Source organism: Aedes albopictus, chromosome 2 (genome assembly GCF_035046485.1).
Source record: "Aedes albopictus strain Foshan chromosome 2, AalbF5, whole genome shotgun sequence".
Classification (NCBI taxonomy): Eukaryota; Metazoa; Arthropoda; class Insecta; order Diptera; family Culicidae; genus Aedes; species Aedes albopictus.
This window is the reverse complement of record NC_085137.1, coordinates 350,966,256-350,981,483: the sequence shown is the minus strand read 5'-3', so window position 1 is coordinate 350,981,483 and position 15,228 is coordinate 350,966,256. Positions and strand designations below refer to the sequence as shown.

The 15,228-nt window shown below is 44.3% G+C and overlaps 2 protein-coding genes across 2 annotated transcripts in view; one reads left to right on the top strand and one right to left on the bottom strand.

The window, feature by feature from the left end:
• LOC134288306 (uncharacterized) overlaps window positions 1–15,228 on the top strand; it is a 360,131-nt gene that overhangs the window by 177,773 nt on the left and 167,130 nt on the right. The window lies entirely within an intron of this gene.
• LOC134286738 (uncharacterized) lies at window positions 2,633–8,062 on the bottom strand. The gene has a single exon (XM_062848404.1). It carries the CDS (start codon window positions 8,060–8,062, stop codon window positions 2,633–2,635), a length of 5,430 nt encoding a protein of 1,809 aa, XP_062704388.1.

Genomic DNA, 15,228 nt, shown 5'->3' with positions numbered 1-15,228 from the left:
ACGTAAATTTTCAAACAGCCACAGTTATAGAGAAACTCAGCTGAAATCCACTAATTCCATACCATACATAACTGTGAATAGTAAAAATGGACCTTTAAAGTTTTTAATTGATACGGGCGCTAATAAGTCCATTATTAGTCCTCGTCATGCAAACTTAGGATTTATTCGAGAACTTTTGAAACCAATGACAGTAAAGAATGTTGAAGGTAGATGCCAAATAACACATTTTGTAGAATTAAATCCTTTCTATGGTAACCCTGGGACCGAAAATCTCGTCTTTTTAATTTATGACTTCCATGATTATTTTGATGGACTCATCGGATATGAGTCCTTGAACCAATTGCAGGCAAGTATTTCCGTACACACTAACACCCTTCATTTACCTTTTGCAAACATTATTATGCAAAAGAAATTTCCAGAAATTTTCAAATTCCAATTACATGCAAATGAAACGCGTGTGATTGAGCTGCCAACTTGTGAAGAAGAAGGAGAATTTCTTCTCTCAAAAGATCTCGTTTTAAACAATGAAGCCTTTGTTCATTCTGGCTTATATAAAGCCGACAATTTTAAAACTAAATTAATTATAACCAACATGACCAGTAAACCCACGGAAGTAGAGATGTTAAAAGGTAGCATCGAGAAAAATAATTTTGAAATTACACCGCCTCCAGAACCAGTTTCTGATAGCAGTGTACACGTAAATTTAATGGATCAATTACGATTGGATCATTTGAATAAGGAAGAACGAGTTGGTTTAGTAAAATTGATATCTGACTATCAAGAGATTTTTCACCTTAAAAATGAAAAATTAACGTTTACTAATGTTGTGAAACATAGGATTGACACTAAAGATGACATTCCTGTGTATACAAAAAGCTATAGATACCCATTTTGTTTGAAAGAAGAGGTGCAAAGCCAAGTTAGAGATTTGCTCAACCAAGGCATCTGTTCGCGATCCGGACCGGCACACTCAGAAAACTTCGGACACTCGAAAAACTAAACTCGCGGCGTTCAAGTTTACTATTTATTGAAACGCGATTTAAATAAAACTAAACTTTATTGCTCGGTAGCCTTTGGTTCAAAGGGTCTATTCGATGCTATTTCGCGTGATCTTCGATTACAACTAACTACTGCCCCGATATCTACAGTGCTACCGAGGGTCAGTGGTGAATTTGGAACACGATCAGGAGCGATCGTTTCTATCGGCCTACCTGGTAACAGTGATAAAGATAGGAATCTAATTTGCGAATGATAAAGCGAGAACACTAATGATAAGAGATTGTGGAACTTATCTGTGCTGCCAGAAGGGCTGATATTACTGGGCCTTAACATGCCGGCCGCCTTGAAATCTGTGCATTTCAACTCAAAAATGTACCAGCAAATCTGACCTACACTGTATTACCTTACGAACTACCTACTGCGTTCGGCTACGAAAATTCAATTATTCTATTCGGTTGTTTTGGTATCTACTCTACTACTTCTACTGCTTCACAACATTGCTTCGAAAGCACTTCGATGACCTTGACCTAGTCTTCACCAAAGGCCTTTGTGCTCGGTGGCTGCCGATCGAATTCATGGTTGGTTTGTTTACTACGCTGGATTGTTGACTACTAGGTGCGACATTGGATGTTGGATGCTTCCGCTTGTGGATGGTTGCAGCTTCTTGCACGCTGGCGGGCTGTCGATGAATACTTCGCCGCTGCCAGGTTGTTGGACGGATGTTGAACGCTGGATGGAACCTCACCCTTCGCCGAGAGTGGTTGCTGCGACGGTGGACGGTGGAAACTTCGTTGACGGTTGTAGGATGAACGTGGACTGTATAGAACTGGGCATCTGCTGCTTCAAAAAGGGTCGATTGGAGGAATTTCCTACTCGCTGGGCTGTCGTCTAGAGCTCTTGGTAGTGGTCGTCAGTGTCGTCATCAATTTCGTTGCCGTCGTCGTCGACGGACGTGGCGGGCATCTTTCGAATCTGCAGATGAGAGGCTGCTTTTTAAATTGAAAAAATGAACATTAACAAGACTTCCCTGATGCGGAGGCCTCCTGGCCTCCGCGGGTGCCCAAAGCACCGATGAGGACGACTGGAATGTCGTTCGAACTACGAAAATAGTGGTCACAAGTTGCCTTACTGGAGTTCTTGGGTGCCATTGCTGCGGTTGACGGGCCATCGATATGGGTTGATCAGTCCCTGATGAAGGCTTGTCGGTGCGACAACAGCGGGTCGAGCATCGGTACCTGATGCTCTGGTGCTTTACTCCGAGTTGTGATGGCGAACTGTGGTGCTGACGAAGTGGGGAAGTTAATGATGGTACAACTTGGAGAAAGTTCTCCTCGACGACGTGATGATGACGGACTGAAGATAGATTAATTGGTTCTTGGGACATCACACAACGATCATGCTAGACGACACGGGACGGGACGACCTTCTCCCAGCGATTGACGGAATGGACGAAATGGTGTTGGTGATGACGTCTTCGATGAATGTCCCAATCGTGGGACATGTGGAGCGACTATGGGGGACAAACATTCCTTAAGCTTTTTGCAATTCAAAATAATACATATACTTAACTGGGAAGCGGAGGCCTCCTTTTGGACGACCTCCGCGATGCCGGGGTCCCGGCGACGAAAGAGTATTAGAACTCTTCTGATGTGGACGCGTTGTCCCGAATTGGAAGCACACAAATTTTTGAAATGCCCCTCTTGAAGGACCCATCCTTTGTGCGGACGGTTACTACTCGGACATTGCCGTCCGATCCAGGGAAGATTTCCGCTACTCGTCCTAGCTGCCATCGCTGTGGTGGCAGGTTGTCCTCCTTGACAAGCACCATTGTGCCTATCTTGACGTTATCGCGCTGTTTCGTCCATTTTGTCCGGTTATGGAGATCGGACAGATAGTGGGTTTTCCATGTTTTCCACAGCCTCTGAACGAACTCTTGGGACCTTTGCCACACAGCCAAACGATTCTCCGGTATTCCTTGTAGATCGGGCTCCGGAACAGCGGTTAGAGGCCTTCCGATCAGAAAGTGGCCGGGAGTCAGTGCCGAAAAGTCGTCGGGGTCGTTACTCAGAGGCGTTAGCGGGCGAGAATTCAGTATGGCTGCAACTTGTTGTACGATAGTGTTCAGCTCGTCGTAGCTCAACTGTCTAGTACCAATTGTCGTCCGGAAGTGACCCTTGAACGATTTCACGGCCGCCTCCCACAATCCTCCGAAATTTGGAGAACGTGCAGGAATGAATTCGAATCGAATGCCATCGTCTTCTGCTGAACGAGTGATGGTGCGCTGGAATTGCTGATCCAGGAATTGACGACGGAGGTCCTCAAGTTCTCTGTTGGCGCCGACAAAGTTAGTCGCATTATCGCACATTACCGTGTGTGGTTTTCCACGGCACGCGACGAATCTCCTGAAGGCGGAGAGAAATGCCTGAGTAGACAAATCAGCAACTATCTCCATATGGACCGCCTTTGTCGCTAGGCAAACGAAAATCGCTACGTAGGACTTGACTGCTGGACTTCGACGGATCGGGTACTTGATGTAGAAGGGACCACACAAATCTACTCCTACCTTCCAAAAGACTGCTGAGGGGTTTACTCGGACAGCCGGCAAATCTGCCATTAACTGCTCCTGCACCTTTGGCTTACTGCGGAAGCAGTCCACGCATTGGTGGCAAATCTTGCGTGCCAGATTTCGAGCATTTGTAGGCCAGAACTTTTCTCTGACTGAAGCGATGAGGAGTTGTTGACCAGCATGAAGGAGTTTTAGATGATAATGCCGAGTTACTAGTGCAGCTAACGGATGTTGGTGATGCAAAATCATCGGGTGCTTTCGAAATTCTGAAATCGGTGCATTTGCCAGCCGGCCGCCGACGCGGAGTGTTCCATCTATGACGACGGGATTCAAAAGCGACAACTTGGAGGATGATTTCAGCTGCCGACTCCGCGTCAAATCCGCAAATTCTTCTGGGAAGCTCTCCTTTTGAGAGATTCGGACGAGGTGAGTTAGCGAGTCATCCAACTCTCTCAGGGACAGGCGTCCTTCCTGCCTAGTTGAGCGATTGCGTGGTGAACTATTGTGCACGAATCTACGAAGCCATGCCACTAGACGAACCAAATCAGTGAGCGATGACCGGAGCGAGAAAAGTTCGTTTGGCGGAGTCACGCGAGAAGGGAGAGATATCGTGCTACGTTCTTCCAGCAGTGCACTATCTATTGGTGGTTGTGTTGACGAGGATTTCGGCCATGTTGAACGATCTTGACGAAGCCAAATGGGACCTTCGAACCACGACGGCTGATACTGTATTTGAGCAGCCGTTGTACCACGAGAGAGAATGTCGGCAGGGTTTTCGACCCCGGCAACGTGGTTCCATTCGCCTTCCTTGGTAATGTGCTGTATTTCAGAAACACGGTTTCCAACAAAAACTTGCCAACGGGAAGGTAATGACGATAACCAGCACTTGACAATCATCGAATCGGTCCAGAAGAATGATTGATGCGGGAGTTGAAGACTGCCAGTAGCCTTTTCATAGAGGTGGCTCAGCAACAAAGCCGACGACAATTCAAGGCGCGGTATCGACTGTCTCTTCTTTTTGCGGGTCAGGTCTTCTAATGGCGCAACTCTGGACTTTGACGTAATCAGCCGAACGCTGATTTCTCCGCTATTCGACACACAGCGAAGATACAAACATGCACCATATGCTGCCTCCGATGCATCACAGAATCCATGTATTTCTACACTGAGTAGACCTTGAGTGTAACAGGTCCACCTTGGAATCTTGAGTGATTCGAGCGCGATAGTATTCCGACGAAACTCAAGCCAATAGTTCTGGAATTCTTCCGGAAGCGGATCATCCCAATCGCAGCTTTGCTTCCATAACGACTGGAGGAATATTTTGGCTTGTACCACTACTGGGCCAATAAGACCAAGCGGGTCGAAGATCCGTGCAGCGTCAGAAAGCACGATTCGCTTGGTGATTGGAGTTTGAGGGTTCCACTGTGGCACAGCATATCGAAACATGTCGGTAGCAGGTTCCCAAATGAGGCCGAGAGTTTTGACTGGTGATGACGACGAATCCAATTCCAGAGTAGCTCGTTCATCTCGTAGTTCCTCGGGAATGCTTGAAAGGATCTCGGCACAGTTGGAGCTCCATTTTCGTAGAGTGAAACCAGCGGAATTCATGAGGTCCAAGATCTCAATTACTAGGGCCTTTCCTTCTTCTACGTCGTCTGTACCCGTTAGAAGATCATCAACGTAAAATCCCTTCCGAATTGTGGTAGCTGCCTTTCCGTGCGTTGCTTCGGCATCTGCTGCCAACTGTTGAAGGCACTTTGTTGCAAGGTACGGAGCAGAGCTAGTACCATACGTAACGGTAGTAAGCTGGTAGGCCTTCACAGGGTCGCTGGTCGAGCTTCGCCAAAGAATGCGCTGAAGAGGCTGATCGGCTTGGCACACGTTGACCATGCGGTACATTTTGGCGATGTCCGCCACAACAACGAATCTGTGGAACCGGAATCGTAGAATAATCGACAACAAATCGTCCTGTACGACGGGTCCGACCATTAATCCATCGTTCAGTGACACTCCAGTAGACGTGCGACATGAAGCGTCAAACACGACGCGCAGCTTCGTAGTTGTACTTTCCGGCTTCAAGACGGCGTGATGTGGCAAGTAGTACGATGGACGTTCGCAATTTTCAGCAGAGACTTCGCGCATGTGACCCATGGCCAAGTATTCTTGAATGAAATCGCAATACAAAGCCTTCAGCGTGTTGTTCATCTCGAAACGACGTTCCAATCCGTAGAAGCGCCTAAGTGCAGTTGTTTTGGAGTCTCCTAGCTGATCGATGACATATTGCTTCTTGGGAAGCGTGACGACAAACCTTCCCTCTTCATCTCGCACTGTAGACCGCTGAAAAATCTCCTCACACGTTGATTCTTCGACGGAGAGTGTGCTCTTGTGGTAGCAGGACTCCAATTCCCAGAACTTGGTTAACAATTCTCGAAGATCCACCGTTGAACACAAGTAAGCCATTGCTCTCGAAACCTCCTCCGCTTTGCCAGGAACACGACCAGAGACTACCCATCCAAAGACGGTTTCTTGAAAGGTGGGTCCATCATCCGACATTTTCTTGCGGCCTTCCTTCAGCAGATCGAAATAAAACTCGGCGCCAATGATCAAATCTACTGGCCCGGGCTCGTGAAATCCAGGATCCGCCAAAACAATGTCTTCAGGAACTAATAACGATCCAGCATCAACTCGATCAACTGGTAATGTAGCCGTGAGTTTGGGAAGAACGTGGAGCTGAACGGTTTCGGTATACGACGATATGCTGGGGAACCGTGGAGATATATCTGCTTCGACCATCTTCGACGACCGTACAACGGAGCCACCAATTCCAGAAACTGCGAGATGGCTGTCCGCTCCGGCCAACCTCAGACCTTGGCAGAACCTTGAAGTGGCGAAACAGTACTCTGAACAGGAGTCCAAAAGTGCTCTAGCAATTTTCGAGTTGCCATTCCGATCGGTAACTATCACCATAGCGGTAGACAGCAACACTTGCCGAGTGGGCGAGGGTGCGCTGGAGGGTAGTGAGTTTGTTTGCGTAACTAGTGTGCGATCTGTGGCGTGTGATGGGTGTGAATGTGGTTGATGCGAACTTGTACTGGCTATTGGGTGTGAGTTCGTGAGTGATCCAGGGTTTTGAGTGGGTGTGGTCTGATTCTGAGCTTGTGTGTTCTGATTATTCGCTTTTTGTGGTCGGTTCTGTACAAGTGGGACGGAGGAACCGGTCGCTGCCGGCGGGGACGCTGCTCCGCTGTTGGTTGATCCGATGTGCAATAGGGTGTGGTGCCGTTGGTGACAATTCCGGCAAGTTCCGCTCGTACAGTATCGAACCATGTGAGACGACGAAAAACAGTTCAAGCACAATCCGCTCCGTTTCACCTTCTCGTAACGCTCTTGGACCTTCATTTTCAGGAACTTCTGGCATCTGAAAACTGAATGCTGACTCTCCCCACAAAACGGACAATTTCTCGGAGATTGCGATGTGGCGTGACTAACCGTATATCTAGGCTTCTTAGACTCGATCTGCTGACTCGGCTTCGACGACGACAAAGACTGCAGAACGGAGGCCTGCTTTCGCAAAAATTCCATCAAATCTTCGTAGCCAGGGACGTCTGTAGAAGAGTGATGCGACTCCCATTGACGAAGCGTGGTGGTGTCAAGCCTGGAGCACACCATGTAAGCCAATATTGTGCTCCACCCGGTCGTGTCTTCACCGATTTTCGTCAACTGTTGCAGGTTTCTGTCGAATTCGTTGATAACGTGGCTTAACGCTTCATAACTTTCACGTTTCATTGATTCCACGCTGAACAAAGCATCAAGATGTGCCTTGACGATGAGCTTTTTGTTCTCATATCGCTCTTGGAGGCTGTCCCACGCTATAGGGTAGTTGGCAGCAGTCATCTCAATCGACGAAATTCCTTGCAACGCTTCACCGGTTAGGGACGAACGTAGATAGGAGAACTTATCCATTTCTGTCAACTGGTCATTCCGATGGATCAGACTCCTAAACATGTCACGGTATGTGACCCATTCACGGATGCGACCTCCAAAGCTAGGTAAACGGATTTCGGGAAGCTTCACTCTGGAAATCGCACTGGAAGCAGCGGGAGCTGCCTGCTGACCGGTCGCTGCAGGAGGGTCTGCAGTAGCTGACAGTTTGCGCAGTTTGGCTTTCAGCTCGCAGTAGGTATCCTCAACCATTTCAACCAATTCGAAGCTCTCGGTCTGCCGTTTCTCAATAAGATCTGCTAGAGTATTGGCCTTCTCGTCTGGATCTTCCTTTGATTCGGACACTTGTTTTTCATCGGCTTCTTCCAAAAGAACATCGATTCTCCGGCGAACTACGTAGAACCGCTTCATAGCAATTTCCAGCATGTCTAGTCGGGCTTCCACTTGGTCAAGATGTTTCTCCGGCTTATATTTGGCAATGAACTTCCGCACTCCATCGACGGTGTTGCGAAGCTGCCGCTCCTGCTTCAGTAGATCCTTCAACTCGCTGGTCATTTTCACCCTTTTCTTCCGCTGCATTCACTAATTTTGCCAAATAAATGGAAACACTTTCACTGATGGGTAGTCGAGCACTATCAAGTCACTGGTACAATGTAATTGTTTGCAGGTGCAATCAACTACTAATTTAACACTGCACAAAACAGCTTTTTGGACCACTGTGCACTAGAAAATCAGCACTATTACTGCACACTCGAACATTCACCCGCGACTCGCGATTCAACTCGACGTCCCACGTATGACAGTAGACAGGCAGAGTAGATTGACTGCAGCGAGGGGAACCGACCAAGCGAACAACAAGCATAAGAATTTCCAGCAGAAATCAAGACCAACCGTCAATCGTAGAACCCAACTTAAGGACCAACTCTAAGTTCGCATGCAAAAGAAAGAAACCACCATTGATTTCATTCAACCACTATTCTTTATTGACCCATATCACAGGGCAGTGACCCTCATGCTTGGCACCACTTCTAACCACATGCACACATGCAACACAGTACTTTCCTTTATCCTGGTTCTTAGGCCGTAAGCTCCGTCCCGATTCCGCTGGATGTCTCTCAGCCTGGATGCCCTTCCGAAATCTGCAATCGGCTACTCGGTGTAATCCTGTCCTTTCCTGGATAATGACGTATGGCTGCGCTCCACTATTTCTTCGATGGCACCTCTCGCGAACAATCACTGCACAAACGAACCGCGATGGCGATGATGAACTTTTACGGCTATTTGTTTGCACTATTGTCCGCAGTTTTCTTGCTACTTCGCTATGGTCACCGGTCGACGAATCCGGCTCGAAGGACCAAATTTAATGTTCGCGATCCGGACCGGCACACTCAGAAAACTTCGGACACTCGAAAAACTAAACTCGCGGCGTTCAAGTTTACTATTTATTGAAACGCGATTTAAATAAAACTAAACTTTATTGCTCGGTAGCCTTTGGTTCAAAGGGTCTATTCGATGCTATTTCGCGTGATCTTCGATTACAACTAACTACTGCCCCGATATCTACAGTGCTACCGAGGGTCAGTGGTGAATTTGGAACACGATCAGGAGCGATCGTTTCTATCGGCCTACCTGGTAACAGTGATAAAGATAGGAATCTAATTTGCGAATGATAAAGCGAGAACACTAATGATAAGAGATTGTGGAACTTATCTGTGCTGCCAGAAGGGCTGATATTACTGGGCCTTAACAGCATCATAAGACCCTCCAATTCTCCATGGTCGTCACCTATGTGGGTTGTACCCAAAAAGATGGACGCTTCAGGAAAGAAAAAGTGGCGTCTGGTCGTTGACTACAGAAAGCTCAACGAAAAGACAATTGATGACAAATATCCAATTCCGAACATAACTGAAGTTCTAGACAAGCTCGGAAGATGTAATTATTTTTCTACAATTGATCTCGCCTCGGGATTTCATCAAATTGAGGTGAACCCAAGAGACATTAGAAAAACTGCTTTTACCGTAGAACATGGGAAATATGAATTTCTCAAAATGCCATTCGGTTTAAAGAATGCGCCATCCACCTTCCAAAGGGTGATGGATAACGTACTACGGGATTTAATTGGAAAAGTATGTCTAGTATACATGGATGACATCATTGTATACTCAACATCATATCAGGAACATTTGATAAACTTGCGCAAAGTATTTGATGCATTGCGAAAATATAACCTTAAAATTCAATTAGACAAATCTGAATTTTTATGTAAGGAAGTAGCCTTTTTAGGACACTTAGTCACGGCCGATGGTGTAAAACCCAACCCTGACAAAGTGGTTGCAATCAAAAATTGGCCAATTCCAAAAACGGAAACAGAGCTTAGAGGTTTCCTTGGAACCCTAGGTTATAACCGTCGTTTTATAAAAGATTTTGCGAAAATTGTGAAGCCACTCACAACCCAATTAAGAAAAGGAGGAAAACTTACACATAGCAAGGAATTCATCGAAACCTTTAATAAGTGTAAGATTTTGCTAACTAGCAGTCACGTACTTCAGTACCCGGACTTTACGAAGCCCTTTATTCTGACAACGGACGCTAGTCAATTTGCTGTTGGTGCCGTGCTTTCGCAGGGACCAATTGGGCAAGATCGACCAGTTGCATTTGCTTCGAGAACGCTCACCAAAACAGAGGAAAAATACTCTGTAATAGAAAAAGAATTTTTAGCAATCACATGGGGTTGTAAATATTTTAGGCCATATCTGTATGGCAAGAAGTTTACTTTATTCACTGATCACAGGCCATTAACGTACATGTTTAGTTTGAAGGACCCCAACGATAAGATGCTTCGATGGAGACTACGTTTACAGGAGTTCGATTATGACGTCAAGTATCGGCCAGGTAAGCAAAATATCGTTGCAGATGGACTGTCCAGAATCAGGAATGAGGTAAATGCTAACGATACATCTGACTCGTCAGATCATGCAACACATGGTAGCGAAGAAAATAATGCAACAGATTCCTCAGACGCCGAAACATGTCATTCTGCAGAATCTGATGCTAGTGATTTGATTCAAATGACAGAGTTACCCATAAACTTCTTCAGCAATCAAATAATATTGAAAAAGGGTGACATTGAATCTACTGAATATGAGGAAATATTTCCGAATATTCATAGAAGAACTATTATTCGCGTCGACTTTTCCGTAGCCATAGTTCTCAATATTTTTAAAGATTATATGAATCCAAAAAGAGTAAATGGTATCATGTGCGACGAATCTCTTATTAATACCCTCAATATTGTGTATCGCAATTATTTCAGTCGTGCCAAAATCTTGAAAGTGAGAATCAGTCAGAAAATGTTGACAGATTTACGCACTTCCGAGGAGCAAAATGAAATAATTTCGAAAACGCACGACCACGCGCACAGAGGAGCTGCCGAAAACCATGCCCAGATTATCAAGCAGTATTATTTTCCAGGCATGAAGCGACAAATTCAACGATTTGTTAATTTGTGCGAAACGTGTTTGGAGAACAAATACGAAAGGCATCCGTACAATATCACTCTACATAGACCAGAAATCCCTAACAAACCTTTCGAAACAGTTCACTTAGATATTTTTATTGCTCAACCCAATCTTTTCCTGACCGCAGTAGACAGATTCTCTAGATATGCTATGCTTATTCATATTAAATCTCGATCAATTCCGGATGTAAGAGCAGGTTTAATTAAATTGATTACCGGATATTCAACTCCGAAGAAAATCGTTTGTGACAATGAACCGGCCCTTAAATCCATAGAAATTCGATCACTTTTCCAAAGACTAGATATTCAAGTAGAATACACACCCTCAAACCATAGTGAATCCAACGGCATCGTCGAAAGATTCCATTCAACACTGATTGAAATCTTTCGCTGCATAAAGGATAAGTATGACGATTTATCTCAGAAACAAATATTCAAAATTGCTCTCGGTCTCTATAATAAAACCATACATACGGCACACCAACACAAGCCTTGCGAGATACTTTTTGGACAACGCGAAGAAGACGATTTACCACTTGATTTAGACAGATTGTTTGAGAATAGACAGGAGATTACAGATGAAGTGATGTTAAAACTCGATAAAAATGCTAAAAAGAATGTTGATTATCATAATAAAACAAGAGAAAAGGAGCCGAACTTCCAGGAAAACGAAGAGGTGTTTAACACTATTCAAGGCATCAAAAGAAAAACAAAACCAAAATTTAAGAAGGTCAAAGTAAGAGAAAACAGATTCAAAACTATTATAACCTCAAGCGGAATAAAATTCCACAAATCCAAACTGAAAAGAAAACGAAAACACTAATGTAAACATTCTCTTTCCACAGAGAATGGCAACAATAAATCTAATTGTATTATGGATGAGCCTGACGGTAGCGACATCGACAATCAACAGTCATATACAAATCTACGACTTACAAAATAACCCAGGACTCGTATCATTACAACTCGGAGAAGGCAGAATCAGGATGGGTTCCCACAAAATTTACCATATGATCGATATGTCACATGTAGAACCAATCGTAAGAAGACTTAGAACAATAATTAACGATTTAAAAATTTTCAACATAAATGATTCAATAATATTGATTAACAAAAAGCTAGATACAATAGAAAAATCTTATAGAAAAATTGTACCCATTGTTAGAACCAAAAGAGGACTTTTTAACGGTATTGGCAATATGATTAAAGTTATTACTGGAAATCTTGACAACAATGATCTTGTAAAAATTAATACACAACTTAACACATTGTCCGAACAAAATAAAGCTCTAGTAACAGAAAACAACGAACAAATAAAGATTAATCTTAAAGTCCAGGATAGACTAAACAGACTCATTAAAATTGTAAACGATCAACAAGATGTTATCAAAAATAATTTTATACACTTTAGACAAAAATTTATAAATGGTAAAAATATCTCAGATGAAATCAAAGTTGTTAAAGAATTGTTCAACCTCAATCTTAATATCGATCTTCTTGCTAATCATGTCAACAATATATTTGAAGCAATACAAATGTCAAAAGTTAACACCATTTCAAAAGATATCTTATCCAGTGAAGAACTTAACGAAGCAACAAAAATTTTGGAAAGTGAAAATATTAATATCGAAAGCTTCGATCAAGTGATAGAATATTTAGATTTAGCAGTGATTCACAAAGACAACAAAATCGTGTTCATCATCCTGATCCCGTTGCTGAGAAAAGACGTTTTCATCCACCAACTACTAGAGCCAGTCATCAAAAATGGAAAAATGCTTAATGTTCAATATGCAGAGGCACTCAACAACGATTTATCAACATTTCTAATAACTGGAGAATGTAAAGGAATAGGACAGAGTATCATGTGCAGTGAACACCACGTTAAAGATGTTTCCAGCGACACCTGTTATTCGAAACTTTTACGAGGAAAATCAGGCAGCTGCGACCTCATAGAAGTCACCGAGGAGAGAAGAGTTAAGCGAATCAGTAGTAACTACATCATTATTACTGGAAATGAGAGCACTCCGATCACATCCAATTGTGGGCTCTCCAGCCGAAACATTTCTGGAAACACGCTAATATTTTTCAGAAATTGTACCGTTATCATCAACCAAACATCATTCATCGACATTGAATACACCACAAAACAGCAACCAATCATGATTCCGTTGAACGGATTGGAAATCAACAGCAAAACCATAAGCACCAATTTCACACTTCAAAAACTGCAAGAAGCCAATCTCCAAACTCGACAACAGCTGACATTTTTACATGAGCAACAGAAACGATCAACCTTTGGAATATCGTTAATACTTTTTACCATCGTCATCATTTCGATACTCTACCTGTCCATAAAGCATTCCTCATGCACACCAAAAGCAACCAGTCAAACCGAACCGGGACGGTCCGTTCTTCAGGAGGGAGCAGTTACTGAACGGCCCACACCGCCATCATCAAACCAGAACTTAGCCATATCGAACGTAAGCATTATTCCCACATTGCCCGCGCCCAGGGCACAGCAACAGACAGCAACAACAACAACAACATCAACGACGACGACGACGACAATCGCGCGACCCATCAGCATTCCACGTTCTGCTGACATCGCGCGCCACCAGACACCACCCATCCGGCCAACCACAATAGCAACTAAGTAGGCCATAAGCAAACCCATGAAGAACACTTTTGGAAATTAATAAAATCATTCTTGATCAGGACTTCAGCCAGGAAAGTTCTTTTTTTAAAAACCCGTACCCGAAGGTCCGGTCGATTTTTTACATATTACGTAAGAGATCGAGGGTATTATTTAAGCTTCTGAAGAGTTATTCATTGTTTTTCAATCCCCACAACTGGATTTGCCTCACCACGCGTGCTGCAATTTTAATTCTTATGCGTAGTTTGTTTCACTTTCACACATTTTTAGCAGCTTCGGCACTAAATAAATCCTCCTTCTTATTAAAAAGAATCAGCAAAAACACATTCTAGCACTTGATAGCTAGTTTTGAGTAGCTTCTGGAAATTGACATCATCCGTACCATTCTGATCCTGAATGGCCATGATCACCTCATTGTTAGTTGGCAAAAAGCTTACGGTGGTTCCGGATAATCAAAATGAAACAGGCGTACGATTTTCCCGCCAATCTTCAGGTAAGGTCTCATGTATGCATATCGCAATGAATCACTCCCGACACTTGGAAGTCTACGCGGCAGAACATTCCATAACTTTCGGTTTTCTGAAGGTTCCGGATCCATCGACTAGATGCAGGACTGTGGTGTCCGGAATGCTATCTCCCGCCTCTGCTGTATTTTTTTTTTGCACACACCACACATAAATCACCACCATCTCATTGGACGAAAAAAACCCACACCAGCTGTTGAGCAGTTCCGTAATTTAGCGCGGCCTTCGAAGGGACTTGGTTCAGGGTTCCGGTAATATTCTCGGATTATCCACACATTGATAATAACACTATCAACTACACTAGTTTACAGCATTTTTGAACTCGGTAAGCTGATGATAATTTTTGGGAGTAGTGTCAGTGTGCGGTAGTTCGGCAGCAGCAAAGTTTCGTGCGCTCGCTTTGCTAGATTTTTGCGATTTGTTTTTCTTCTCTGCGGGGCACCGACGACGGGAAGCCAAGCAGTCAGTAGTGTCAGTGTGCGGTAGTTCGGCAGCAGCAAAGTTTCGCGCGCTCGCTTTGCTAGATTTTTGCGATTTGTTTTTCTTCTCTGCGGGGCACCGACGACGGGAAGCCAAGCAGTCAGTAGTGTCAGTGTGCGGTAGTTCGGCAGCAGCAAAGCTTCGCGCGCTCGCTTTGCTAGATTTTTGCGATTTGTTTTTCTTCTCTGCGGGGCATCGACGACGGGAAGCCAAGCAGTCAGTAGTGTGCGGTAGTTCGGCAGCAGCAAAGTTTCGCGCGCTCGCTTTGCTAGACTTTGCGATTTTTTTTTTCTCTTCTCTCTGCGGGGCTCCGACCACGGGACGAGTGTGCGCGCGCCGTGGTTGAGTCGGTTCCGAATTTTTCGCTTCCCTTCGGCGCTAGTTTCCAATACACTTTTAGTTGATAATAAATATTTTCTTTCATTTTTTGCATTTACACAAAAGAGTAAAAAATGTTAGTTCGGGTTCGCCGGTCGAGAAAAAATCCGGGCGCCGACAAGTCAGTCGCGTTCAGTGTATTTCTGTGTGGAATAGACTAAAGGTTTCT